Source organism: Strongylocentrotus purpuratus, unplaced genomic scaffold (assembly GCF_000002235.5).
Source record: "Strongylocentrotus purpuratus isolate Spur 01 unplaced genomic scaffold, Spur_5.0 spur5_scaffold_19, whole genome shotgun sequence".
Classification (NCBI taxonomy): Eukaryota; Metazoa; Echinodermata; class Echinoidea; order Camarodonta; family Strongylocentrotidae; genus Strongylocentrotus; species Strongylocentrotus purpuratus.
Genome location: NW_022145604.1, coordinates 21,010,770 through 21,037,085, shown reverse-complemented (window position 1 = coordinate 21,037,085; position 26,316 = coordinate 21,010,770). Strand labels below are relative to the sequence as shown.

Here is a 26,316-nt window from a genome sequence, read left to right as displayed (position 1 = left end):
ACGTTGGCAAGACGTCGTATATTTGACCAATATCAATGTGTGATCAGTGAGTGTATTGTTGGGCCAACGTTGGCTGACCGACGCCGAATTTCCGACCATGTACCAATGTTGGCATAACGTCATATAGGCTATTCGACTAATATCCAACGCTATTGAAGCATTATTGTGAATACTCACTCACCATGGAAATCTACAGAGGACGTTTAAGAATGGAACTGTTTGCAAACAATCACATGTGATTGCAGACAAACGTGTAGCTACAAAATAATGTAGGTGCCGTATGAGAATGATAATGAGCCGAGTGCTGAAAAACTACGCAAGATTTTGATAGAGCTCTACGGGATGAACGTGTCAGTATCAACTATCAAGGCTTTCCGGTGCCGACTTGGATAGGTGACCTGTGCGCCAAAGTTTGTGCAAATGAAAAGACTTATCAATAGTGAATTATGAGTCACCCACTGTAAGAAATTAATGAACGCTTCCACGACAAGAGTGATCGACATCTTTGAAGATGTTGTCTTCAGTGACGAAACTTCAATCCAACTGTTTCGAAACGGGAGAGTAACCCTTCAGAAAAGTTGGTGAGCCGAGGAAGTACTTTAATCGACCCAAACATCCTGGAAAAGTACATGTGTGGGAAGCAATATCACGTCGCGGTGCCTCCGACTTCTTGGTCTTCACTGGGATCATGAAAGCAACCTTCTATTGCGAGGCCATTCTAGAAGGAACGTTGAAGCCTCACCTCAGCCACGACCAGCAAGACAAAGCAGACTAGACCCACTCAAGGATCTCATAGAAGACAGCATATGAGAATGATAACGAGCTGAGTGCTGAAAACCTACGCCAGATTTTGATAGAGCTCTACGGGATGAACGTATCAGTATCAACTATCAAGGCTTTCCGGCGCCGACTTGGATGGGTGTCGTAAGGGCCAAAGTTCATGCAAATGATAAGACTTATCAATAGGGCATTACGAGTCGCCCACCGCAAGAAATATATGAACGCTTCCACGACAAGAGTGATCGACACCTTTGAAGATGTTGTCTTCAGTGACAAAACGTCAATCCAACTGTTTCGAAACGGGAGGGTAACCCTTCAGAAAAGTCGTTGAGCCGAAGAAGTACTTTAATCGACCCAAACAGCCTGGAAAAGTTCATATGTGGGGAGCAATATCACGTTGCGGTGACTCTGACTTTTTGGTCTTAATTCTTGGAATTACGGGTCACCAACTGTAAGAAATTAATGAACGCTTTTACGACAAGAGTGATCGACATCTTTGAAGATGTTGTCTTCAGTGACAAAACGTCAATCCAACTGTTTCGAAACGGGAGGGTAACCCTTCAGAAAAGTCGGTGAGCCGAGGAAGTACTTCAATCGACCCAAACAGCCTGGAAAAGTTCATGTGTGGGGAGCAATATCACGTCGCGGTGACTCCGACTTTTTGGTCTTAATTCTTGGAATTACGAGTCACCCACTGCAAGAAATTAATGAACGCTTCCACGACAAGAGTGATCAACACCTTTGAAGATGTTGTCTTCAGTGACGAAACATCAATCCAACTGTTTCAAAACGGGAGGGTAACCCTTCAGAAAAGTTGGTGAGCTGAGGAAGTACTTTAATCGACCCAAACATCCTGGAAAAGGTCAATTGTGGGGAGCAATATCACGTTGCGGTGCCTCCGACTTCTAGGTCTTCACTGGGATCATGAAAGCAACCTTCTATTGCGAGGCCATTCTAGAAGGAACGTTGAAGCCTCACCTCAGCCACGACCAGCAAGACAAAGCAGACTAGACCCACTCAAGGATCTCATAGAAGACAGCATATGAGAATGATAACGAGCTGAGTGCTGAAAAACTACACCAGATTTTGATAGAGCTCTACGGGATGAACGTGTCAGTATCAACTATCAAGGCTTTCCGGTGCCGACTTGGATGGGTGACCTGTGCGCCAAAGTTCATGCAAATGATAAGACTTATCAATAGTGAATTATGAGTCACCCACTGTAAGAAATTAATGAACGCTTCCACGACAAGAGTGATCGACATCTTTGAAGATGTTGTCTTCAGTGACGAAACTTCAATCCAACTGTTTCGAAACGGGAGAGTAACTCTTCAGAAAAGTTGGTGAGCCGAGGAAGTACTTTAATCGACCCAAACATCCTGGAAAAGTACATGTGTGGGAAGCAATATCACGTCGCGGTGCCTCCGACTTCTTGGTCTACACCGGGATCATGAAAGCAACCTTCTATTAATAGGCCATTCTAGAAGGAATGTTGAAGCCTCACCTCAGCCACGACCAGCAAGACAAAGCAGACTAGACCAACTCAAGGATCTCATCGAGACAGCATACATGTATGAGAATGATAACGAGCTGAGCGCTGAAAAACTACGCCAGATTTTGATAGAGCTCTACGGGATGAACGTGTCAGTATTAACTATCAAGGCTTTCCAGTGCCGACTTGGATGGGTGTCATAAGGGCCAAAGTTCATGCAAATGATAAGACTTATCAATAGGGAATTACGAGTCGCCTACCGCAAGAAATATATGCGCGCTTCCACGACAAGAGTGATCGACCCCTTGAAGATGATGTCTTCAGTGACGAAACGTCAATCCAACTGTTTCAAAACGAGAGGGTAACCCTTGAGAAAAGTCGGTGAGCCGAGGAAGTACTTTAATCGACCCAAACATCCTGGAAAAATTCATGTGTGGGGAGCAATATCACGTCGTGGTGACTCCGAATTTTTGGTCTTAATTCATGGAATTACGGGTCACCCACTGTAAGAAATATACGAACGCTTCCACGACAAGAGTGATCGACACCTTTGAAGATGTTGTCTTCAGTGACGAAACGTCAATCCAACTGTTTCGAAACGGGAGGGTAACGCTTCAGAAAAGTTGGTGAGCCGAGGAAGTACTTTAATCGACCCAAACATCCTGGAAAAGTACATGTGTGGGAAGCAATATCACGTTGCGGTGCCTCCGACTTCTTGGTCTACACCGGGATCATGAAAGCAACCTTCTATTAATAGGCCATTCTAGAAGGAATGTTGAAGCCTCACCTCAGCCACGACCAGCAAGACAAAGCAGACTAGACCCACTCAAGGATCTTATCGGAGACAGCATATGAAAATAATAACGAGCTGAGTGCTGAAAAACTACGCCAGATTTTGATAGAGCTCTACAGGATGAACGTGTCAGTATCAACTATCAAGGCTTTCCGGCGCCGACTTGGATGGGTGTCGTAAGGGCCAAAGTTCATGCAAATGATAAGACTTATCAATAGGTAATTACGAGTCACCTACCGCAAGAAATATATGAACGCTTCCACGACAAGAGTGATCGACCCCTTGAAGATGATGTCTTCAGTGACAAAACGTCAATCCAACTGTTTCAAAACGAGAGGGTAACTCTTGAGAAAAGTCGGTGAGCCGAGGAAGTACTTTAATCGACCCAAACATCCTGAAAAAATTCATGTGTGGGGAGCAATATCACGTCGTGGTGACTCCGACTTTTTGGTCTTAATTCATGGAATTACGGGTCGCTCACTGTAAGAAATTAATGAACGCTTTTACGACAAGAGTGATCGACACCTTTGAAGATGTTGTCTTCAGTGACGAAACGTCAATCCAACTGTTTCGAAACGGGAGAGTAATCCTTCAGAAAAGTTGGTGAGCCGAGGAAGTACTTTAATCGACCCAAACATCCTGGAAAAGTACATGTGTGGGAAGCAATATCACGTTGCGGTGCCTCCGACTTCTTGGTCTACACCGGGATCATGAAAGCAACCTTCTATTGCGAGGCCATTCTAGAAGGAACGTTGAAGCCTCACCTCAGCCACGACCAGCAAGACAAAGCAGACTAGACCAACTCAAGGATCTCATCGAGACAGCATACATGTATGAGAATGATAACGAGCTGAGCGCTGAAAAACTACGCCAGATTTTGATTAGAATTTAGAATTTTATTTAGAATTTTATTGACTCTTTGACCCCCTCTCGGGGTATGAGAGTACAAACAAACATAAAAGTATAAATAACAATGCATGACTTATGAATACAATTCACATACATTATACATAGATAATGACACAAAGATAAAAACGATAATAGGTATATAGTGTATGAAAGTACAAACATGAACAATGAACCAACTAGTAAACACAAATTATATATACATGTACAGGTACATGTACAATGAATGTAGATAGTGACAAACTGACAATAATAAAAGGATAAGTATAATGCAGTCTATTTACAAGCTAAATAGTAAATAAAGTAGGCTGTTTCACTATCCTACCGCTACGAGTACGTGTAGGTTCAGCTCTAATTGTACTTCTTGAACTGCTTGAACTATCTTCTTTCTCTGTTTTTGATTAAATTTCAACATAATAAGGCGGGTAAATCTCGCTAAATTCTTCAACTGAGAAGTGCTTCTAGTATTAAAAAGTTCTGCCATGTGCATAGCACTTGGGAGCTTAGACTAACAACACTTTTTTGATAAATATAAACATCTCATAGAGCTCATCTTGATAGAGCTCTACGGGATGAACGTGTCGGTATCAACTATCAAGACTAGACCCACTCAAGGATATCATCGAGACAGCATATGAGAATAATAACGAGCTGAGTGCTGAAAAACTACGCCAGATTTTGATAGAGCTCTACGGGATGAACGTGTCACTATCAACTATCAAGGCTTTCCGGCGCCGACTTGGATGGGTGACGTGTGGGCCAAAGTTTGTGCAAATGATCAGACTTATCAATAGGGAATTACGAGTCGCCCACTGCAAGAAATTAATGAACGCTTCCACGACAAGAGTGATCGACACCTTTGAAGATGTTGTCTTCAGTGACGAAACGTCAATCCAACTGTTTCAAAACGGGATGGTAACCCTTCAGAAAAGTCGGTGAGCTGAGGAAGTACTTCAATCGACCCAAACATCCTGGAAAAGGTCAATTGTGGGGAGCAATATCACGTCGCGGTAACTCTTGACTTCTTGGTCTTCACTGGGATCATGAAAGCAACCTTCTATTGCGAGGCCATTCTAGAAGGAACGTTGAAGCCTTTTCTGCAAGCTGTCTACCCCACCCAGAATAGATTTATGCAGGACAATGACCCTAAGCATACGTCATAGGCAGCCCAGGCGTGCATGATTAAAAATGACATCCTCTGGTGGAAAGCTCCCGCAGAAAGTCCTGACCTCAATCAGATCGAGATGGTGTGGGCCCATATGAAGGCATGGGTATAGGAGAGGAGGCCGTCTAATATCGAAGAGCTGACGAATGCAGTCCCAGAGTATGGCCGCACACAGCTAACACCACAACTATACAACAGGTGTGGGCCCATATGAAGGCATGGGTACAGGAGAGGAGGCCGTTTAATATCGAAGAACTGACGGATACAGTCCAAGACTATCTCTGCATGCAGCTAACACCACAACTATGCAACCGGTTCATCGACCATCTAGACAAAGTCATCCCTGTTGTCATAGCCAAGGGTGGACAGCAATCGGGCTTCTAACTGCCCCCCCCCCCCTAAAACAGGCTCTTTTCAGAGCCACCAACACTCCAAGATAGATTCCAAAGATTACTCTCTTAAACACACTATTGAACTTAGGTCTTAAGTAAATCTCACCTTTTTCCCCTAATTTTGAATTCTATAGTTTTAATGTGTTTTTTTTTTGTCATGAAAACAGGATACCCAATTTTTTTAAATTATTTTGCATTCGATCTCGATATTAATTATAATGCACACTGAGAGTACTAGCAACGCGATGGAGATCTGAACGAGCGCGCGCGGCCGGCCATGGCGGCGCCGAATTGTAGAGGAGCTAGACATAGACTCTAATTTCATCATGGCCCGGATCATGGCAGCTTCAAGGTCTTCTACAAGATCAAAAGCGGACAAATGCTTTCGAGAACGTTTTATTTTTTTCGACCAAGAGAACACTTCAACGATTGTGCCATTGTGCATATTCGAGCCTCAAAAGCCAATATTGGGAAGGAGACAGCGGTGAATTTTACAGAGAATACCAGAGGCAAGATGAGTAAGGTTGGCGTAGACCTACATGTACTAAGTACCAGAACCCTCGTGGGAGTTAGTGGTAAGTCAAAATGTTAATTATAGTTAAAGGTTAACATTAGATCAAACACAAAGACATCCCTGTTGTCATAGCCAAGGGGAGACAGCAATCGTATGGTAGATATCAAGAATTGCTGGGCTCAAAATGGTCTTATTAAAACTCATTGGCCCGAATTCACAAAGGAGGTTTAGATTTAACCCAGGCTAAATCTAACCCTGGGTTATTTAGCCCAGGCTAAATCTAACCCACGGTTTAAACCTCGCTCGGTATTCACAAAGCGTGGGTTAGATAACCCATGGTCTAAATCTAACCCACGGTTTAACCCATGGTTTAAGCATGCCTAAGAGAGCAAAAAAATAAACTGAGCATGCGCAGAATTGAAGCATTGAACTGAGCATGCGCGCTCAGTACACTTGGTTACTCCACCTAGTTCACCGTCGTCTGCTAAGTCCAGATTCAGTTGCATTTGGGCTATTACTCTTCGCCTACAAGTAGAGACCGAAAACCGACCGATTCTAAGTTGAGATAAGACTTTAAACCACTATTCACATACTAAAACAGTTCTCTGACAGATGTCCTCAAAATATTACCGAATTTCGCATAAATTACCTCAATAATTCCTCACTATCGTTGTTAATTTATGGCCTATAATCGTCCGACATAATTATGATCAGCTGGGCATCACAACACACTAAACATCGACAGTTTTCGTGGAAGAGTCCACAAAAAACTTCTGTAAACGACCCTTATACCAGAGTGAAAATTTTCTATGATGTAGTGTTCATTTTAGAGCTATATGATCACATTTTCGTTGATTGTTATGATGATTTTAGAGCGTAGGTCACACTTTAGTTTAGCAATTAATCAATCCGAAGTAAGAGTAGACTCGTGTTATATATAGCGTAGACTCCATAGAGGCAGCGAAAGCGATCGATGACGTTTAGTCCAGAATGTGTTGATGATGTAGAAAGAAAGGGCTGAAAGGTTACGATAAATACTATCTGATAGAAAATACTGGCATTAATGCATAAAATGCATAGATGTATTGAGAAAAAAAACCGGGCTTACTGGTCATATAAAATAGGAGGACAGCAAAAACAAGGCAGTCTTGACATGTGATAAAGAATTATTAGGCCTAATTCGGGGGGGGGGGGGGGGACATTAATTGTTTTCTTAGGGGATGGGGGTTTTTTTTGAGGGGGGGGGAGGGGGGGGTTAATTTTGTTCTTAATTTTTCATAGGGGGAGGGGGCATTAATTGTTTTCTTAGGGGGTGGGGCTTTACTGGGGGTGGGGGTAATTTTGTTTTTAATTTTTCTTAGGGGGAGGGGGCATTGTTTTCTTAGGGGGGCATTAATTTTTTCTGAATTTGTTTATTTGCTGTATTAATTCTTTTCTTAGGGGGGCGTTCATTTTTTTTTTCTTAATTTTTCTGCTTTTTTGAATTTCTCAAGGGAATAGTGATTTAAACAAAAAGAAAAGAACTTTTTTGTAAATTTCGTCTCTATTTCTCACTCTTTCACCTTCCTTGTTTTTGTTTGTCTCTCTTTTTTCACCAGCTCTCCACCCCACCTCTCTCAAATATCTTTTTATTTTGTTAGAACTCCATTTTTTTTAAATCCCTCTCGTACCCCTTTTCTTTCTCTTTTTTCTCCACCTCTCTCTCTCACACATACCCTTTCTCCTTCTTTCTTCATCTCTCTCTTTATCTTTTGCTCTCTCTCTCTGGTTGTTTGGATTTAGCGAAACATAACGAATCCATTTTAATTCATGGTGTGTACTGGGTAATTATAAGTAATAGATAACAGCAAATGGTATATTAATAATTAAACAAGATAAACAAAGTAGGTCATTCACTTGTAAAACGTTTACCTCCTAACTTAATGATTTCACAAGAAAAACCACACCATCAAACAAGAGAAATTTATATTTAAATATTGACGATTTAATATGGATAATCAAAACAAGTATTCAAGGTTATTGACGAAGACAATGTTGAAGTCGATGATGATGTCAGTGATGATAATGATGACAGCAATGTTGTCGGTGGTGATGGTGATGAAGCAGTCAAATAACGATTTCAGTGATGATGTTGATGATGATGAAGATGATGACGATTTCCCTTTCAAAGTGGTTGGTACCTTTTGCAAAAATGTTTTTGGGAGGAACTATATCAACCATTAGATTTCAAATCATACGGTCTAATTGTTTCAGACCACAGTACTGCATGGGTGTACTTTTCGTTCAGAGAAACTAAAGGGTGAACCAATTCCATATCGGTCATTTAATTAATCGGATTAAAAGTAAATGGGGAGCATCTCCAAAAAAAGGGAAAATTTTCATTTCATTAATAGAGTATCTGTTCTTCCTATTAATAAAATACAGGGCTTGATCTCCACCAGGACTCCTGGTGTAGACATGAGTCCTATCAATTGCACCTAGAAAACATGGCAACCTGCAGTATTGGTAGAACTGCTGCTGTGTTGCTCCTACTTCTTCTCTTGATGTTTGGAACTTCATGAATTGTTTCCTTCTTCTTGCAAACGCTTCTGACACGTCTTTGATGACTCTGCATACAGAAGACTGTGAAAGTTGTGCCTCATCACCATGCATCTTTTGGAATGACCCTGTAAAAAAAAAAATCCTTTTAGTGAAATATCAACTAGTACAATTTCTTACAAGTTACATGGCCAGATCAAATTCTCAAACTGAGAAATGTTTAATGTCCTTAAAATTGTACAATAGATTTTTTATTAAATCAGGACTGTCAACCCTCTTGCATTTAGAGGGAGTCTCACGCCACCACGCCCTTCCTCCCGCTTTGATGTAGAATCTCCCGGTTTATGAAAAAACCTCCCGCAAAACATGGTAACCGCAATTTTACCCTTTTACTTTTTCGCTCAGCCCAGATTAAATAGAAATTTACTAAATACTAAATAAGGTAAATTACTCACCAACAGCATAGAATCAAAGTGCTGTCACTACCTGTATAGGTATTGGGTCGTTTCTGTCTGTCGTCCTCCTCAGCTCTTCATCCACCAAGTTGATGAGGTAGAGCACTGTCTCTTTTGAAAACCAATACCTGGTCCGAAATGACTCATCATCATACACTTCAAAAGGGTTCATGGGTCACGAAGGCCTCTCTGAAGTCTGCCTATCAACTCTCTGTTCCGATCAAGCTGGCGGAGATGGTGAATATATTCAGCCATGCTGTCTCTGTCACAACAAAATAGAAAAAAGTGAATTAAAATTAGAACATGAAATGAAAAAATATCATTCATTGTTTATCAACTAAATCCTATGATATTACACGTTTTGCATTCTTTGTATTGTAGACAATCTGATTTTGAATAGCTTTGAATAACTCTAAAAAAAATATTAACGATACTTTGATTGCATTAAAGAAATGAGTGCTATTGATTCATACTAGACTATTGGGTAATTAGGAAAGATGATGTCACTGAACCTCCATAAGAACGTAGGGGCCAATTCCTGTCATGTTTTGTTAAAAATCTACTCATGCTTGATAAAATGTGAAATTAGATACATGTACATGTAAATTAGCATTGGATGTCCCATGTGAAAGGTTGAATTTGACTAAGATTACATGATGTAGATTAGGAAGAACACACATTGATTTATTGGCTATTTGCTTGCACAGATTTTAAACTTGCTTCAAAATTCAAGTACAACAATGTATTGATGTAGACTCTAGGCCTAAAGTTAGACATGATCATGATGTAGTATAAATTTGTAGGAGTTGAGTGTAGGTCTAGAGACATTCGACAGTCAGTACTAGAGTCTAGTCTAGATCTAGATCTAGATGGGCCTAAAGTCTAAGACAAAGTACCTCTCATTCAGCTCAGACTTGTGCTCGAACTCAGTGACGGTGAGACACACAAACACTCAAATTCTCAAGACACAACACAACAAACCATCGGCGCGGGCTTGGCATGAATTTATGAAAAGTAGTCTAGAATCTAAGTTAGGTTTAGAAAGGTCTAGACCACAGAGACTAGATTCTAGATCTAGAGCCTGAGGTCTATAACGGTAGTCTAGACCCTACATCCTAGGACTACTAGAGTCTAGTTCTAGATCTAAGTTAGATCTAGAAAGTCTAGATTACTAGACTAGACCTAGACTAGATCTAGACCTAGGTCTAGAATCTAGGTCTATTTTGAAAAATATTTTATTCCATTTCAATTTCTAAATCTAGAATAGGGTCTAGATCTAGTCTAGGCCTAGACTAGATCTAGGTTCTAGATCTAGAATCTAGACCTCTAGGTCTAACTTAGATCTAGATCTAGACTCTAGATCTAGATCTAGATCTAGATCTGCATCTTTTAATAATTTACAAAATACTTTTAATAAATTCATGCCATGGTTTGGCGTGCTTTGACTAATTTCTTGAGACTGAGGACTAGATCTAAGTTAGATCTAGATAGATCTAAGTTAGGCCTAGATCTAGATCTACCATCTAGCCTAGGCCCACGTCGTGTTTGCGTGTCTCACTGCCACCGACTTCGAGCTCAAGCTCAGGTCTTATTCAGTCAGTACTACTGAGTGTCAGTGTAGGCCTAGTAGTACTAGAGACTAGTCTAGATCTAGGTCTAGACCAGGCCTCTGTAATCTGTATATAGTCTAGTAGGCCTAGATCTAGACTAGACTCTAGACTAGTAAAATCCATCAGCGCGGAAGAATTTTCATTTTCATTTCGGCATTTTTCGTTCTCCTTCGTTAGTCAGATGAGAAGCAGCATCAGCAGAGCAGAAAATACAAATGGAACTGTCGCTACCCCCCCCCCCCCCCCCCCCCCCCCCGAGGCCAGGAATGTCTCAAATGTCATGATTAACATATTTTTCTTCCCGAATCACACAATTGTGTGATGTTATAACTAATTTCGTATTGTTAGCTGGCACATTCGCAGTTATTGCGAAATTGCCTTGCCTCGCAGGATTACTTAAACAACACAACACAAATACACACGCATGGGTCCGAGCTGCGTTAGGTTCTGCGACAATGTTCGCAAAGGCTGTGCAACTTACGATGAAGATTATTATTCGTGCACTTTTTACGCACATAAATCATGTTCAATTGGGCTTCCATTGTAGCAGAACTGAGAATATGGTACACATATGTTGTGAATAACTAAAAATACTTACAATGTAGGCTATCAAAGTTGAAAAAACAGCAACTTTGTGAAGGTCTCTTCACTTTGTTTCACCACAAATTTGTCAACAAAATTTGTACGGTCGTCTGCGCTAAAAAGCCAAAGCTCGCTGGTATGACGTCATATGACGCGTTAAACCGTGGGTTAAACCGTGGGTTAGATTTAGCCCGCTGTTTAAACCACCCTTCTGAGCAGGCTAAAAATATGACGTAATATGACGCGATTTAGCCTGGGTTAAATCTAAACTTCCTTTGTGAATACCAAAATAATGACCCATGGTCTAAAGCTCGGGGTTATGACGTATTATGACGCGATTTAGCCTGGGTTAAATCTAAACCTCCTTTGTGAATTCGGGCCAATGAGGATAAAACTAAGGTCCTTCACTTTACAAGTAAATAAAGACAATGTAAACGGATTGAGACCATTTCATTTGGTTACACTGTAATACACTTGCATCATTTGCTTTGCACAAGATTCTGGCAATGAAAGGATTATTCACAAATAGAAAGGTGAAATTTGTGCTTAGGTTGAGACTAGTACAAGCGCGCTCGGCCATGCCGCGGCCATGCCATGGCCAAATTGTAGAGGTCTAGACAAAGACTCTTATTTCATCATGGCAGCTTGTCCCAGGCATAGGTTTAGTACAAGATCTAAACCTGATAAATGCTACTGAGAATGTCTGATTTTTTTCGACGAAGAAAATACATCATCCATTTTGCCATCCAAACATATAAATATTCCAGCTACAAAAGGCAATATTGGAAGACAGACAGAGGTGAGGTATGCAGAGAAGACCAGAGGAATGACGAGGAAGGTTGGCCTACATCTAAGTACAGGAACCCTTGTGGGAGTTAGTGGTTAGTCAAAATGTGAATTATAGTTAAAGGTAACGTTAGATCAAACACAAAGTCATCCCTGTTTTCATAGCCAAGGGGGGACAGCAATCGTATGGTAGATATCAAGAATTGCTGGGCTCAAAATGGTCTTAAACTCAATGAGGATAAAACTAAGGTCCTTCACTTTACAAGTAAATTAGACAATGTAAACGGATCGATACCACTTCATTTGGTAACACTGTAATACACTCAAATGGCTCAACTCAAAACCTTGGTGGGAGACTAGATGTACACAATGAGATAGCAGATAAGTTTGCTAAAGCAGGACTAATAAAAAAAATAGAAATCAACAAAGCTCTTACCAGAGCAGAATCAAACTATGTTTTAAAGAAATACTACATAGAGATATGGCAAAAAAGATGGAATGAAACATTATCCCCCCTACGGGAAACGTAAACTTTGGTATCAAATACATTTGTGTGTTACTTGAACAACAGAAGTAACGAAGCTATTCTCCATCGCCTAAGATTGGGGAACTTAGGTTTAAATGAAAATCTATTTGAGTTGAATCAACAGGAGACTGGTCATTGTTCACATTGTAAGCACAAAAAAGAAACAGTTAACCATTTCTTATGCAAGTGCCCGCTCTTTCTTATAGAAAGAGCCATGCTCATTACAGAATCTGGCATAGAAAATGATAAGCAATCCCAATACTCCTGAAATCCACAGATATTAACCACCAGCAGGCTCTGGTCAACTTTGTAGTTAGAACTAAAAGGGTACACCTGTACCCCTACTAACCACCTTGCACCGCACATAAATATTTGAGCCCAAGATGTTTTGCTTTTTTATAGTGAGTGACACATGAAAAAGAAGAAGAGTGAAAAAGAAAAAAAAGAAAAAAGAGAGATCTGCCTATATTAACGTTTAGAATCTTCATGTATATGTTCTTTTTCTTTATTGGTTATCGGACAAAATTTTGAAGAAACGCGGTGGAGACGACTAGACTTATTGGTGGACGTCGGACGTCAGAGGGCCTAGGCTCAGCATTAGGCTGAGTTGAGAAGCTTGTCAAAATGTACCGTGTCCGAGCTGGTCCTTGGGCGTCCTATATACATGTAGCCGATAAGCCTTTTGCTCGCCAGCCACTAAATTCTTCAACATAAACAGTTTAACTTTTAAAAATCCAATTTATCAAAATTCTATATATTTAAAAAAGGCAATCTAATTTTAAAGGAAAAAAAATCCTAAGAGAAGAGGCGTAAATATTCACTTCTGAATAACAACCCCTAAAAACTAAAACAACAACATTGTCATAGTTTCTTGCCTTAATTTTTGTAATGGTATCTTATATGGTCTTCCTGATAATGAAATTCAGAATTGGCAAAGAATCAAAAACTCTGCGGCAAGGTACGTTACTCGCACTCGGCTTCCAGTAAAACAACAAATTGATTTTAAGATTTCGACATTGGTGTTCTTGTGCATGCAAGGATTAGGCCCTGATTACTTACAACAATTGATAACAAAATATTGCCCTGCAAGAAACATGCGCTCTCAGTCAAAATCCTTGTTACTTCATCCCTCAATATCAACAAATTACCATGGTACGAGATCTTCTCAACTGGCAGCTGCAGAGTTATGGAATAAATCATCTTAAGCAGGTTGATAGATAAGAAAATGTCAAGAATCTCTTAAAGACACGTTTGTTTGTTTGTTAAATTAGTACAATGTTATGACAAAGCAGTTATTCTTTCTCTTCTCTTCCCTCATGTCTGCTATTATCCCTTCCTTTCTTTCTTCTGAGCCCATAGGGACTTAATATATTTTTGTGATATGCGCTATATAAGAATGGTTTATTATTATTATTATTATCTATCAGTCAATTTGACAAATTTAGCTATAAAGAAACCTATCGTGTCCTCGTTGCAGCTCACTGTTCTCCCTTGATTGAAGCCTGCCAGGTGGGATGCCGGTGTGAAACGCTTGACTTTCTCTTGGTCCTCGCTGCTGAGGCCAGGTACTGGAAGACCTGGACCACCAAAATGTGGTTCCTAAGGAGACGGAGAAAAAAAAGGAAAAAATTACAAGAGGTCATCATCAAATACATGTACTAAAATACTCAAATTGAACTGTAGATGGTACATTAAGAAGCGGCAAGGTGTTAACAAATGTACATCTATGTGGACCTCCTCTTTTTATGATAACAATACTTTTATTTTACAGTCTTCCACTCAAACTTGAAAATGAAATTCCATAATTTATGAAAACAATATTTTTTTCTTCTTTAGAACATTCATACATGTAGATTATGAAAGAGTTTCATCAGGAAGTGTGTAATAATGGTTTGAAAGTTCTTGTATCACATCCAAAAGGAAAAATTACCTGTAACAGTTTCAATGTCTAGAGTTCAGACATCTTCCTCAGATGCGAATCCATGCAATAATCTCATTACTACTACTGGGTCATTAGTTTAGGCCAGATTTAGCATAGTCTACTCTAATGAATATGGGATAGACTGTTGCCAATTGTTACAAACGGCCATTTTCAAAGCAAAATTCTTTCCAGCATTGCAAAAATCATGTCAATTGCATATCAGTTCCCTGTATGAAACTTTTGCTAATCTGTTGAGCTGGGCCCTGTTTCAGGACTGTTAACCAGAAGGTACACAAATCAAATCCCTTCGCAACACTAATGTTCTTTGGCCAGATATTAATCTGCCTTTGCCATACTCCACCCAGGTGAGGTTTCAACTGAGTACTTAGCAGGAACTAATTCATTAAGATTCTTGAGCACTGTAGTGGCAGCCGTGCTAAAGCCAGGGTAATAATAATAGAGAGCATTATATGGGCAATTCTATAAATTAGTGACCCACTTTGTGACATTTTTGGTGTCCCACTTACATACATGTAAGGAACCCACACATGTTTGTGGCTCTGAGTAAAGACTTTAATAGTGGAGTGAGATTGTTAAGTGATTCTAGGTATCAGGATGCAATATTATGTTTGGAAATCATTAATACATGTGGGTTCCTAGTATGTAAGTGGGACACCAAAAATGTCACAAAGTGGGTCCCGATTTGTGGAATTACCCATAAACACTCCCAGGATTTGATAACATCTCTTGCACACCAGAGTTTCTGGTTTAAGCATTTTTACCTGTTTCTCTAGTCTCATCTGTGGGTGTTTCTGGAGCGCCCATGCCACCAGGCCTTCATTCTCCTCTGGAGTGATTGTGCAGGTGCTGTAGACAAGGGTGCCTCCTTCTCGAAGCAACCTGACAGCCTGAAAGATAAGTAGACAGTATTTCTATTAAAATATTTTCTATGAAATAATATGGAGTGACTCAAGATAAGTTTAAGGTCTCATGGTGGTAGTGGTGGTTATTTTACCCGACTGCTAAGAGAGCATAAATGCTTGTAAGTAAGCAACCAGACGGCTGACGGCTTTAGGTCCTCTCCGAGGGACCTGGTAGTGAGGATTAATGCCTTACCAAAGGGCACTAGCACATCGACTTGGTTTTGAACCCGGGTCACCAGATTCCGAGACCATTGCTCTACCGACTGAGCTTTCGCGCCTCCTCATCGGTAGCAAGTAAAGCAAGAAATCTAACACAGAGTGCAAAATATCAAAGTTGTAGCACTGATTATAACTGATCAAAACCAATCATAGAACCATATTTAAGGATTGAAGTGGTTTTTTGATTTTGTATGTCAACCAAACAAACTATTGCACAAAATACTACATGTGTTAATTATACAAAGATATTCTTTACCTGCTTATCAATTTAAAAAAAAACCTGAGTATTTGTGTATATAATTTACAATAAGCATTATGAATACTGAATGATAAATGAAGAAAAAAAAATATATATATTCTTCAAAACTTTTTTTGAGTTAGATGCCAAATTTTGCTCAAACTGAATGCTTCAAAAAAGAATTTTGAAACCCAATCAGACAAAACTCAAAATAGTCAGTTCAGTAGAGGTTCACAACTGACAGTAATGTATAACAGAGACTTATTTACCGCAGAAAAGAGCTTGTGTTGAAGAGCAGGATAAGATTGGACCTCACTGAGGCTCATCTTGTTGTAGATCGTAGGACGTTGACCCAGACCGCTGCAGGGGGCATCGAGTAGAATCCGGTCAAAGGTCATTTCCGGGAAGGGTGGATGGAAGTCTTCTGCAGAATGGATTTGAAAGAATTAAGAGCCAAGCTTAATTTAAGAGGGTGCTATGACATACACTTTGTTCTCAGGCCACAATTCCTCCAGGTTTCTTTCATCAAAACATGCGGTTAGGTTTCGGGTTTCAATAGGATTTAAGATTGGGTTTTAGGTAAGGTTTAGAGTTAGGGTAAAGTACATATTGTTTGGTGACTGCGGAGCAATTGCTGCCAGAGCACGAGTCAATGATGTCATGTCTTTTAACAAAGTCCAATTTTTTTCATTTTCTTTATTTATTTTTTCTTTCTTTATTTTTTTTAATATATATATATATATATATATTTTTTTTTTTTTTTTTTTTTGGGGGGGGGATAGCTGTCCCCTCAATTTGGCAATATGCTGTCTTTCATACCTTTTCCTTTTAAAATCTCTGATTTGGTAGCACAGGCCTTAGTAGCATCGAAGTAGTAAGCTCGAATGCATGTCAAGTGAAGAGCTGCTGCATAGCCTTCTATTCTGGCAATCTTCTTGGATGCCTTGTCCAGGGCTATAACCCTCCCCTGATCCTTCATCAAAGTAGCAATGTGAGTTGTCTTGCCTCCTATGGAAGTGAAACAAAAAAGGAAATGAAAATATATTAACTACAAAAGAGAAATCCAACTGAAAAGGATATTAAGCACTCATAGATAATGTACAGTTGAGACTTGCCTTCTTTGAAGAGTCTTAACATCATTCTCCAGGCAGTAAGTTTATATGTGATCAATGGGCCCGCCCCCTCCAACAAAAACAAAAACCACAGAGGGGTGGTTCACATGGTCCATTCCAATAGAAAGAAGGATCATGACTAGTTTACAGGCACAAACCCATTTCGTAGTAATGCATAACATAAGGTCTGAACATGAAGACTACAAGCTCTGTACTGCTGCTCCCTCCTGCAAGCCAGAGACTGACAAACTTAGGTTGGGCTTCACCCATCGCCTACTGGAACCGGGTGATTCCTGTATTTAACCTATGGGGAACATATAACCTTTCAGTAGTCAAAGGGTTAATGTAGCGGTGTCGTGGTCGAGCGTGTACCTCACTGGACTGTGGATTGCAAGGTTCACGGTTCAAGTCCTGCCACAGCACCAATGTCTTTTGGCAAGACATTAATCTACATTTGCCACACTAGACATAGGTGATGTAAGTGGCTACCTGGCAGGAATTAATTCCTTGAAATGCCGGGGCCTCATAACGGCAGCCATGCTAAAGCCGGGTAATAAGTGACGAGCGCCAGGAGTGTCATGTCCGACAGACATGAGCGCTATCCAAGAATCCACTATTATTATTATTAATTTGTCACATGGCAAATCGTTGGATGCCCGCAAGATGGCCATAAGAGCTACATTGACACATTGCCAATGGTAGTAACGGCTTTCTTTCAGGATGTGATGAAAAGAGTCTGTATCTGCAAATTAAATCTTGATATACATTATGATAAGACCAAAGATTTTTAACACCCATGCCAAGATAGAAATGAAGTTCAGTAAAAATGAATTTTTACCTGGTGCGGCACACATGTCTAGCACATTCTCTCCAGGCTGGGGGTTTAAGACATGACCAACTATAATGGAAGGGAGATTCTGTAGGAAGATCTTGGATGGAAGAACAGCGTTGAGAGATGGGCAGTCAAACACGGGGTCTATCATCACGACTGCTGTTCCACTGAAGGAAAAAGAAAAGAATAAACACCCGATTTATAACGTGCCATCATTCAAGAAAGCTATTCTGTGGTACAGATTAACAAAATACATGTAGAACTAGACATATAATACTTGTTTGGAACAAGTATAGGTGGGCTGGTCAACTAAAATTTGACACAAAATAGAGCGAAAATAAGCGAGATACTGCTAAAGAACAATGTCATGTAGATTAATGATGTGAACGTAATTCACCTTCCATAGGCATCACACGAAGTTAATAAATTTCTGATATGTGCCCTTTAATCGTAATTTTCCCTATGACGTGATCAAAATGAAAAATGGTGATTAATGAGCTTGTAGAGAATTGTCTTAGCTACATCATATCGAAATTTGGAAGAAAATCGATCAATATTTACAGAGATACAATCAATTTACCATAAATATGCTGACGTCATAATATGCAAATTCGTATTTTGAGTTCCAAGCCCATTATGATGATGTCACGATACACTTAATGGCCAAATGAGACATGGAATCATATTTCTGACTCATACTCTATCTAAATATGAAAACAAATTGAAGGTCACGGCTCATTCCAAAGAGGTATAATGGATTTTGTATAGGCATGTTTTTGCCCATATATGCTATGTATTAAAAGACCTTGCGCGCACAGACATTTATCTTGAATGGACGCTCATCTTGTTATTAATGGTCATAAAGAGATAAACATGGTATCAAATTCCTTGAAAAAATATGAGAAATATCATGAAAGAAAAAAGAATGGCGATTCTATGTTGTGTAATGGTGTTACGCGCGAAAACGCGCGCACATGCGCGTGTGCGTGATTTTTTATAAAATGCTTAAAATGACCTGAAACGTATGCAAAATAAATTTGAGACAATTTTGAGCATTTTGAAATTTTGCGCGTGCATTGACGCGCGGACGTACGCGCATGCGCGCGTTTTTTGACCTGAAATTGACCGAACGGATATTGACCTTGATCATGATAAATATGAATGAGAAATGATTTTTGGTTATGAAGATATGATCAAGAGTTTATTTTCAGAAAATTTCACAAAATGGCGCCTAGATGACGTCATCAGTCAAGGTCAAGGTTAAACAAACTTCTGTGTTTTGTTCTAATGCCTATACATATGTGTGCCAAATTTCAAGGTATTTGATTGAACCATTTCCAAATTATCTTGCTCACAAAAAAGTGGGTCGAAATAAGAAAAATAAATAAAGGCAATTTTAACAAAATTATAAGGTGGTCTGTATTAGATACAGCCCACCTGAAAAGCTTTTTCTCATGCCCCTATATCTTTTTATTTTATAGAGCAAATAACAAACAAATGAAATAAATATAGTTATGTAATAGGGGTTCATGAATATACATATAGTGCCAGTGCATTTGTTTCACCACCACAATATTTTTCTTGTGCCCTACACTCCAAAGCATAGGTGGATATTTACATGTACTTTTAGTACACCACGAATCAGGGCAAAACCAAATTTGCTCTTTGAATATTTAAATATGTGTGTGTGTGTGTGGGGAAGGAGGGAGGGGGGGGATGGATCTAGTTGAGTGTCACCAGACTGCCGATCACAAGGTACAGGATTCAAATTCCAGCTTGGCATTAACGTCCTTTGGCAAGACGATAATCGAACATGAATGTAGTTTGCTCAGCATTGTAAGCGTCTGTAAAATGGTGCCTAGCTGGAATGTTCCACAGGGAGAGGAGAATGTGCATAAATTGTGTGCAGGCAAACCTGAATCCGGTGACTGGGGTAATAGTATATTTGTTAAGCGCATTGAGACATCGTTGATGTATTCAGCACTATATAAACACTAAATATTATTTATAATACTACTGAAATTCTTTGTCTTTTTTCATATCTGTATTCCTTTCGGGACTTGCAGTATTGCATCAGGCCTAAAAACAAGAACTATATCTCTTTCTTTTCTGTAGATCAAACCATCAACAAACCTGGGAGAAGATGTCGCTACCATGATGTCATGTCTGCTCATCATGGCCCTTCCATTTCCTAGAAATAGTCTTTCACCTTCAAACCTAGTCGTCATGCCTCTTCGACAAAGACCCTTTACATCAGAATAAACCGCAACTGTGTCACCTCTGTTCATTGCTGCGATGATTTGTTTTAAAGAAAAGAAGGGATATCGCAATTATTGGTCTAGTGATACTAATAACAGAAACATAGGTATAAAATATGAAACTTTTGCTTTAATAATTGCTACAACAAAACTATAAGTGCCACAAAAAAATATGAGACTTTACAGAGTTTTTGTGTCATCTGCTGATATTGCTTGGAATGAAGTTATATTTAGGGCCAATATCATTTGTGGACAACTGGTCAAAATGCAGACTTTTTGCTTAACTACTCATAGTATTGGTGCTAGTTTTACTACTTACAGGTAAATCTTTGGTAGAGTATTTTTATGACCAGGGTGGTCCAAAAGGAGTTTTAGCTTAAAACAGCGACAGGTTTCAATTTTTGTATCTACAGGTTTGAAAATTAGCTACATTTGTACGTTATGAATTTAATCTGAACCAAGACTTTTTCTGAAATATTAGTCATCAGAGTCGTTTAAAAATGCTTCAGAATATGGCTAAGATTGAACCATAAAAGCATCTGAGAACGCAAGACCTGCCATAGCTCCTTATGCAACCCCTATAAATTGAAGGGAAAAGGAATTTGGGCTTTGTGTACAGTATCAGTTCATACTCCTTCCAAGTTGCAAAATTAGTTGCAGATTTCGTTTGTAGACCACCCTGTTTATAACGAACAAAAATGGAAGAAAAAGCCATGTCATGTGTCTACCTACTGGCGCTGCCATTACGCCTGGGGCAAACACCTCGGCTCCTCTTAACACTGCCATCCCACAAGCCAGGTCAACAATGACCTCCTTACTATCTGGCTTGAGCTCAGCGTCGTCCCGCTGGTGTCCACTGGGAATGACCAGGACGTCTCTCAGGAGGGGGTGGGGCACCACTGTTGGTGGGGCGAATGGTTTGTGCTCATATTGCTGCGTGGAAAGAGGAGAGGGAAGATGTGGGGGAGGAATACAAAAATTATCAAGTAGATTAAAAGACGGAGAGCAAGACATGGTAGATGAATTTATATGCACCACCAAACTATTTACTGAAGTTAAGCTGTACTTAACAAATTGATAACATTTTTTTTTTGGGGGGGGGTGGGTTGTTTGGGGTTGGGAGAAACATATAAAACAGTATTCTATTGTTCTTTCCTCTCCTTGCAAAATATTAAGAATGGTTAAAAAAAAACAATTTTGATTTATAAAAAAAAAGATTGTAGCTGCACATAATTTGAATTTAAAATGCTAAGATTTGTTCTAAAGCCTGGAACAAGACAAAAAATAATAAATAAATTATTTGAAAAAATTCATATTTTAAAACTTCTTCATTAATGTATAAAGGGTTTCATGAGAACTACAACATAGTAGTCTACAGCACAGAATAATCTTTATGATTTACCTTGTTGATATGCTTCTGGAGAAGCTGGTGAACTTCCTCTCTATCAGAAGAAAGATCATTGACTCTGACAATAGTATAGGCAGGTGGGATGGGCAACGTCTTCAGAAGTTGACTGAACCAATTCCCCTTAGTTTCTCCATCTCCTTCCTCATCCAGCTTACACTGCAATACAAAATGATTTTAATAATCACACATTTTAGGAACAATGCAGTGTGCTGCCAAAACATACTGTAGTACAAAGAAGATTAAGAAGCTCTATAAACGTTTTGCAATAATGTCATTACGGTAGATAACTTCACACAGGCGCGCGCGTGCCCGCTCGCAACCCACCATCGGTATGTACTTGTAATGTGCAGCGGTTTGCCGTTGAACTTGTGAAAAAGTGTATACTAATATCAACGTTTATCCAAAAATACTCCAAAAATAACAAGAAAATTGACACGAAACAGGTAATAAACATAATGACTTGTAACTAAGGCCATGTAAAATTGATTACATGTTGATCGTCCGGATTTTTTGAAAAAGAGGAGGAGGGTGTACCATGTTATTTGATATTTGATATTTTTCAAAATGGCCGCTCAAAATGGCCGCTCGGTACATTTTCCCTGACAGTCGAGGCTATTTTTTTTCAAGATGGCCGCCGACAATTTTTTTTTTTAAAACCAGAAATAGAGCCATTTTAGCAGTGTTTTTCATGTTTTTTTTCTTTCAAAAAAAAAAAAATCAAAAAAAAATTCAAAAAAAATTTAAAAAAAATAAATAAAAAAAAAAATAACAAATAACAAAAAATAGGAGGCGGCCCCCAAAAAGGAAGCGGGCGGGGACGATCAACATGAAATCAATTTTACATGGCCTAATGATCTTTATTTGGACATTTAATGAATAAATACTTCATTTTGGGTATGTTTTAGTAGGGTATCTCCACGCCGGAGTTACGGGTCAAATTTTGAATAGGCTTCTGGACAACCGCTGTATAGAGTAAAGAAGGGGGATTATCGGCCACTTAAGACAAAATCCTATTTTTTTTTACTCTTTACTTCCTATTTATTATCATTTTTTGTTCAAATCATGAAGCAAATATTATTATTATTTAAACAAAAAAAGAATCCCAGAAAAAAATCATGAATTGCCATGACAATATTCATTTCAATTTTCACTGTTTCAGAGACAGTTATCGGCATAGTGAGACAGTTTTCGGTCGGATGTACAAAGTCAATAGGAAGGACGCACGCGCGCGCCATGTGTTTCCCCACTGATCTATAGCACTAGTGGGCAGAGCAGGTATCCCACGCCGGAGCTCCCCGGACCTCGCCATGCCGAAAAATTATCTCTGCGGTGATCGGAAATTGGAATCTGTGTTAGACAGAGATATCGTGTGTACGCTGCGGTGACCGGCTGCATTGATTTAATACATGCGATGAGATACTTTTGAGCATGCAACTCACACTAAATCGGGCTCTTAATCTGAAAAATACTTGAAATAAAGCTCATTTAATGGTACCCACATTCCGTTCAGGCCAACGGACCGGCCGAAAAACTGTCGCCGGTCAATTACCCCCTCCTTACCCGTCTAATCTAGATCTAGACCTCTAGACCTAGAGTAAAGGAGCCCGTTTTCGGCCACTTAAGACAAAATCCTATTTTTAGGACTCTTTACTTCCTATTTATTATCATTTCTTGTTCAAATCATGAAGCAAATATTATTATTATTTAAACAAAAAAAGAATCCCAGAAAAAAATCACGAATTGCCATGACAATATTCATTTCAATTTTCACTGTTTTGGAGCCCGTTATCGGCCGAGCGTTTCAGTTTACGGCCGCATGTACAAAGTCAATAGGAAGCGCTCGCGCGCGCCGTGCGTTTCCGCGCTGATGTACAGCACAAGCGGGCGGAGCAGGTATCCCACGCCGGAGCTCCCTGGTGCTCGCCTGGCCGAAGACAGGCACAGCGGTGATCGGAAGTTGGAATCTGAATTAGACAGAGATATCGTGTGTGCGTCGCGGTGTGCGGCTGCATTGATTTAATACATGCGATGACATACTTTTGAGCTTGCGACTAGCACAAAATCGGGCTTTAAATCTGAAAAATACTTGAAATAAAGCTCATTTTATGGTACCCATATTTCTTACAGACACGCGTAAGATACTCGATTTTTCAGATTTGGGTAGCGGGACCGGCGATTACATCGCTAAAATGTGATATTTTAGGATATATTTTCCATTGCAAATGTGGTTCTTCAGTGACACTGGCATGGTATGGTATGTGTGGGATATGTGTTATGCTATTATGCGATGTATTTTAGAGTGATTTTACCTTGCATCCAACCAATCGGCCGAAAACTGGAGCTGGCCGATTACGGCCTACGGGTAGGGTGTCTGAACGATTTTTCAATTTTCAATTTGGGATCGTTTTTCACCATTTTTGTTTGATATTTGAATAAAAAATGTTATCAGAATAATACATTTCAAATTTCAAGTCTCACCGATGTTTCTATCAAAAGTTACAGCCCCTCCAACACGCTGGTATATTCATATCATTTTGGTCAAAATCGTCGAAAAAGACGTCCACGCAGAGTGATGTTGTTTTGCTAAATTTAGCCAAACAGCTGTATCGCGCGATATGCAAGCGTATGCATATCGTACGCATGCTGCTAAGCCAATCCGCGACTTGCAGCTTGAGCTACGCTGTCTCCGCGACATGTGCGATTGACTAGTATGGTTGGCGTTCGTCGCACAATAAACCCGGAAGTGAATGCACGTTATAGTCAATGGCAATATCGCGGAGACAACGCACGTTGTCTCCGCGATATTGCCATTGACTATAACGTGTATTCACTTCCGGGTTTATCGAGGGAATTTCCAACCATAATTTCAGTCACTTGAATTTGGGGTTTCGTTCGTGCGTGGAGATGTTACGCGATGTAACCATGGTTTGGACTGAGCGGAGCGCACGCCCCCTAATTAGCTGATCCACCAAATAGCGAGAAGGGTATTTTTAAACTGTTATCAGTTGTGATCCCTGGGGGCTAGCGAAAATATAGTCACATAGAATTGTTCCTTAGGACTGGGACTACTTATCGATCGGGGCGTCATATCTCAAAAGTGACAAACCTCAGAGTTAGCCAGGACACCATGTTTAAATTGCTGTTTTGACCAAGATATTTTTAGAATTTCGGGGGCTAGAGTAAAGTACCCGGTTTTCGGCCACTTAAGACAAAATCCTATTTATTGGACTCTTTACTTCCTATTTATTATCATTTCTTGTTCAAATCATGAAGCAAATATTATTATTATTTAAACAAAAAAAGAATCCCCAAAAAAAATCACGAATTGCCATGACAATATTCATTTCAATTTTCACTGTTTTGGAGCCGGTTATCGGCCGAGCGTTTCAGTTTACGGCCGCATGTACAAAGTCAATAGGAAGCGCTCGCGCGCGCCGTGCGTTTCTGCGCTGATGTATAGCACAAGCGGGCGGAGCAGGTATCCCACGCCGGAGCTCCCGGGTGCTCGCCTGGCCGAATACAGGCACAGCGGTGATCGGAAGTTGGAATCTGAATTAGACAGACATATCGTGTGTGCGTCGCGGTGTGCGGCTGCATTGATTTAATACATGCGATGAGATACTTTTGAGCTTGCGACCAGCACAAAATCGGGCTCTATATCTGAAAAATACTTGAAATAAAGCTCATTTTATGGTACCCATATTTCTTACATACACGCGTAAGAAACTCGATTTTTCAGATTTGGGTAGCGGGACCGCCGATTACATCGCTAAAATGTGATATTTTAGGATATATTTTTCATTGCAAATGTGGTTCTTCAGTGACACTGGCATGGTATGGTATGTGTGGGATATGTGTTATGCTATTATGCGATGTATTTTAAAGTGATTTTACCATGTATCCAACCAATTGGCCGAAAACCGGAGCTGACCGATTACCGGGTACTTTACTCTACGCCCCTTTGGAAATATTGGAATTCACCTGCTCTTTCATATGACACCTCATTCATTGATTATCACCTTCAGGATCACAACTGATAAAGGTTTGAATCTCGATTTGAAAAAAAAAAATTGACTTTTTTTGCATGGTCGCGCAATGCACGTAGGCTGCATAGGGATGCGTGTAATCTCTGTGGGAAGAATTTTAGCACACAACATCGGGTGCGCGATCAGACACCCTACTACGGGCTCCTTTACTAATCAATCAATATTCAATGACCAGTGCCCAGCGGCTTATTTCATGACGAGGCCCAAAATAATTTATGCCCAAACACTACATGAATGGAAATTCACTTATACACGAGCTACACAGTACAAGGACCAAGGTTATTGGAAATTGTGCCAATTCCATATTATTCGACATAAAAAACTGTCTTTTTTGCACACATACTTTCACACATATGGGACTGATGGTGTCACCAGCTACAGCATGCAGCTACAATCCACATATCGCAAGGAAGCTCGTAACTTTCTGATTAATGTTTACAAAAATACGTTACCGTAATTTTATCAAATTCTTTAGACAAATGCTCATCAATCTCATGTTTAAATTGAAGATGAAAGCGATTCATGTCAGATTCTGCTCGGTGTAATCTGCGACACTTAGCTCGGATAAGACAAAAATTGCAGACGATACGATCCGATCAAGCTGAGCATGCGCAATGCTAGTGCAGTCAACGGGACGTGACGTCATAGCATCTACGTCCACAGAACGGCCCCCACAGAACGGGCCACAGATCCACACCTCAGGGTAGTCCTATCATCAAGTTTTATCTCCTCATATATGTACTGTTTTAATAATCTAGTCAGCAAAATACACGATTTTTCACGCATTTCTTATGTACTGGGTTCAAAATGCGAAGAATTG

At 39.9% G+C, this 26,316-nt stretch overlaps 1 protein-coding gene and 1 long non-coding RNA gene across 3 annotated transcripts; both read right to left on the bottom strand.

Moving 5' to 3' along the window:
- Positions 1-8,004: 8,004 nt before the first annotated feature.
- On the bottom strand, positions 8,005-11,614 carry LOC115926108. 2 transcript variants are annotated; one of them, XR_004064968.1, is made up of 3 exons: positions 11,244-11,614; positions 9,036-9,297; positions 8,005-8,708 (listed from the first exon to the last, which is right to left on the bottom strand). It is a non-coding gene; the product is annotated as an uncharacterized LOC115926108 (long non-coding RNA). The 2 variants fall into 2 exon arrangements; XR_004064969.1 differs by having other exon boundaries at positions 9,067-9,297.
- A 595-nt stretch (positions 11,615-12,209) lies between these two features.
- Positions 12,210-26,099, bottom strand: LOC588467 (putative methyltransferase NSUN6). Its single transcript, XM_030990569.1, has 9 exons — positions 25,949-26,099; positions 21,445-21,606; positions 20,771-20,975; positions 19,918-20,074; positions 17,791-17,951; positions 16,660-16,848; positions 16,110-16,264; positions 15,243-15,368; positions 12,210-14,138 (listed from the first exon to the last, which is right to left on the bottom strand). The coding sequence occupies exons 1-9, from the start codon at positions 26,018-26,020 to the stop codon at positions 13,956-13,958; spliced, it is 1,410 nt and encodes a 469-aa protein (XP_030846429.1). The 5' UTR covers positions 26,021-26,099; the 3' UTR covers positions 12,210-13,955.
- Between the last annotated feature and the right edge of the window lie 217 nt (positions 26,100-26,316).

Coding starts and splice junctions, on each gene's coding strand:
- LOC588467 (XM_030990569.1), bottom strand. CDS start 26,020: ATGAATCGCTTTCATCTTCAATTTAAACATGAGATTGATGAGCATTTG. Junction 20,075..20,770: donor CGTAATGGCAGCGCCAGTAG/GTAGACACATGA, acceptor AAATCATCGCAG/CAATGAACAGAGGTGACACA. Junction 16,265..16,659: donor AGAGATTTTAAAAGGAAAAG/GTATGAAAGACA, acceptor TCCATTCTGCAG/AAGACTTCCATCCACCCTTC.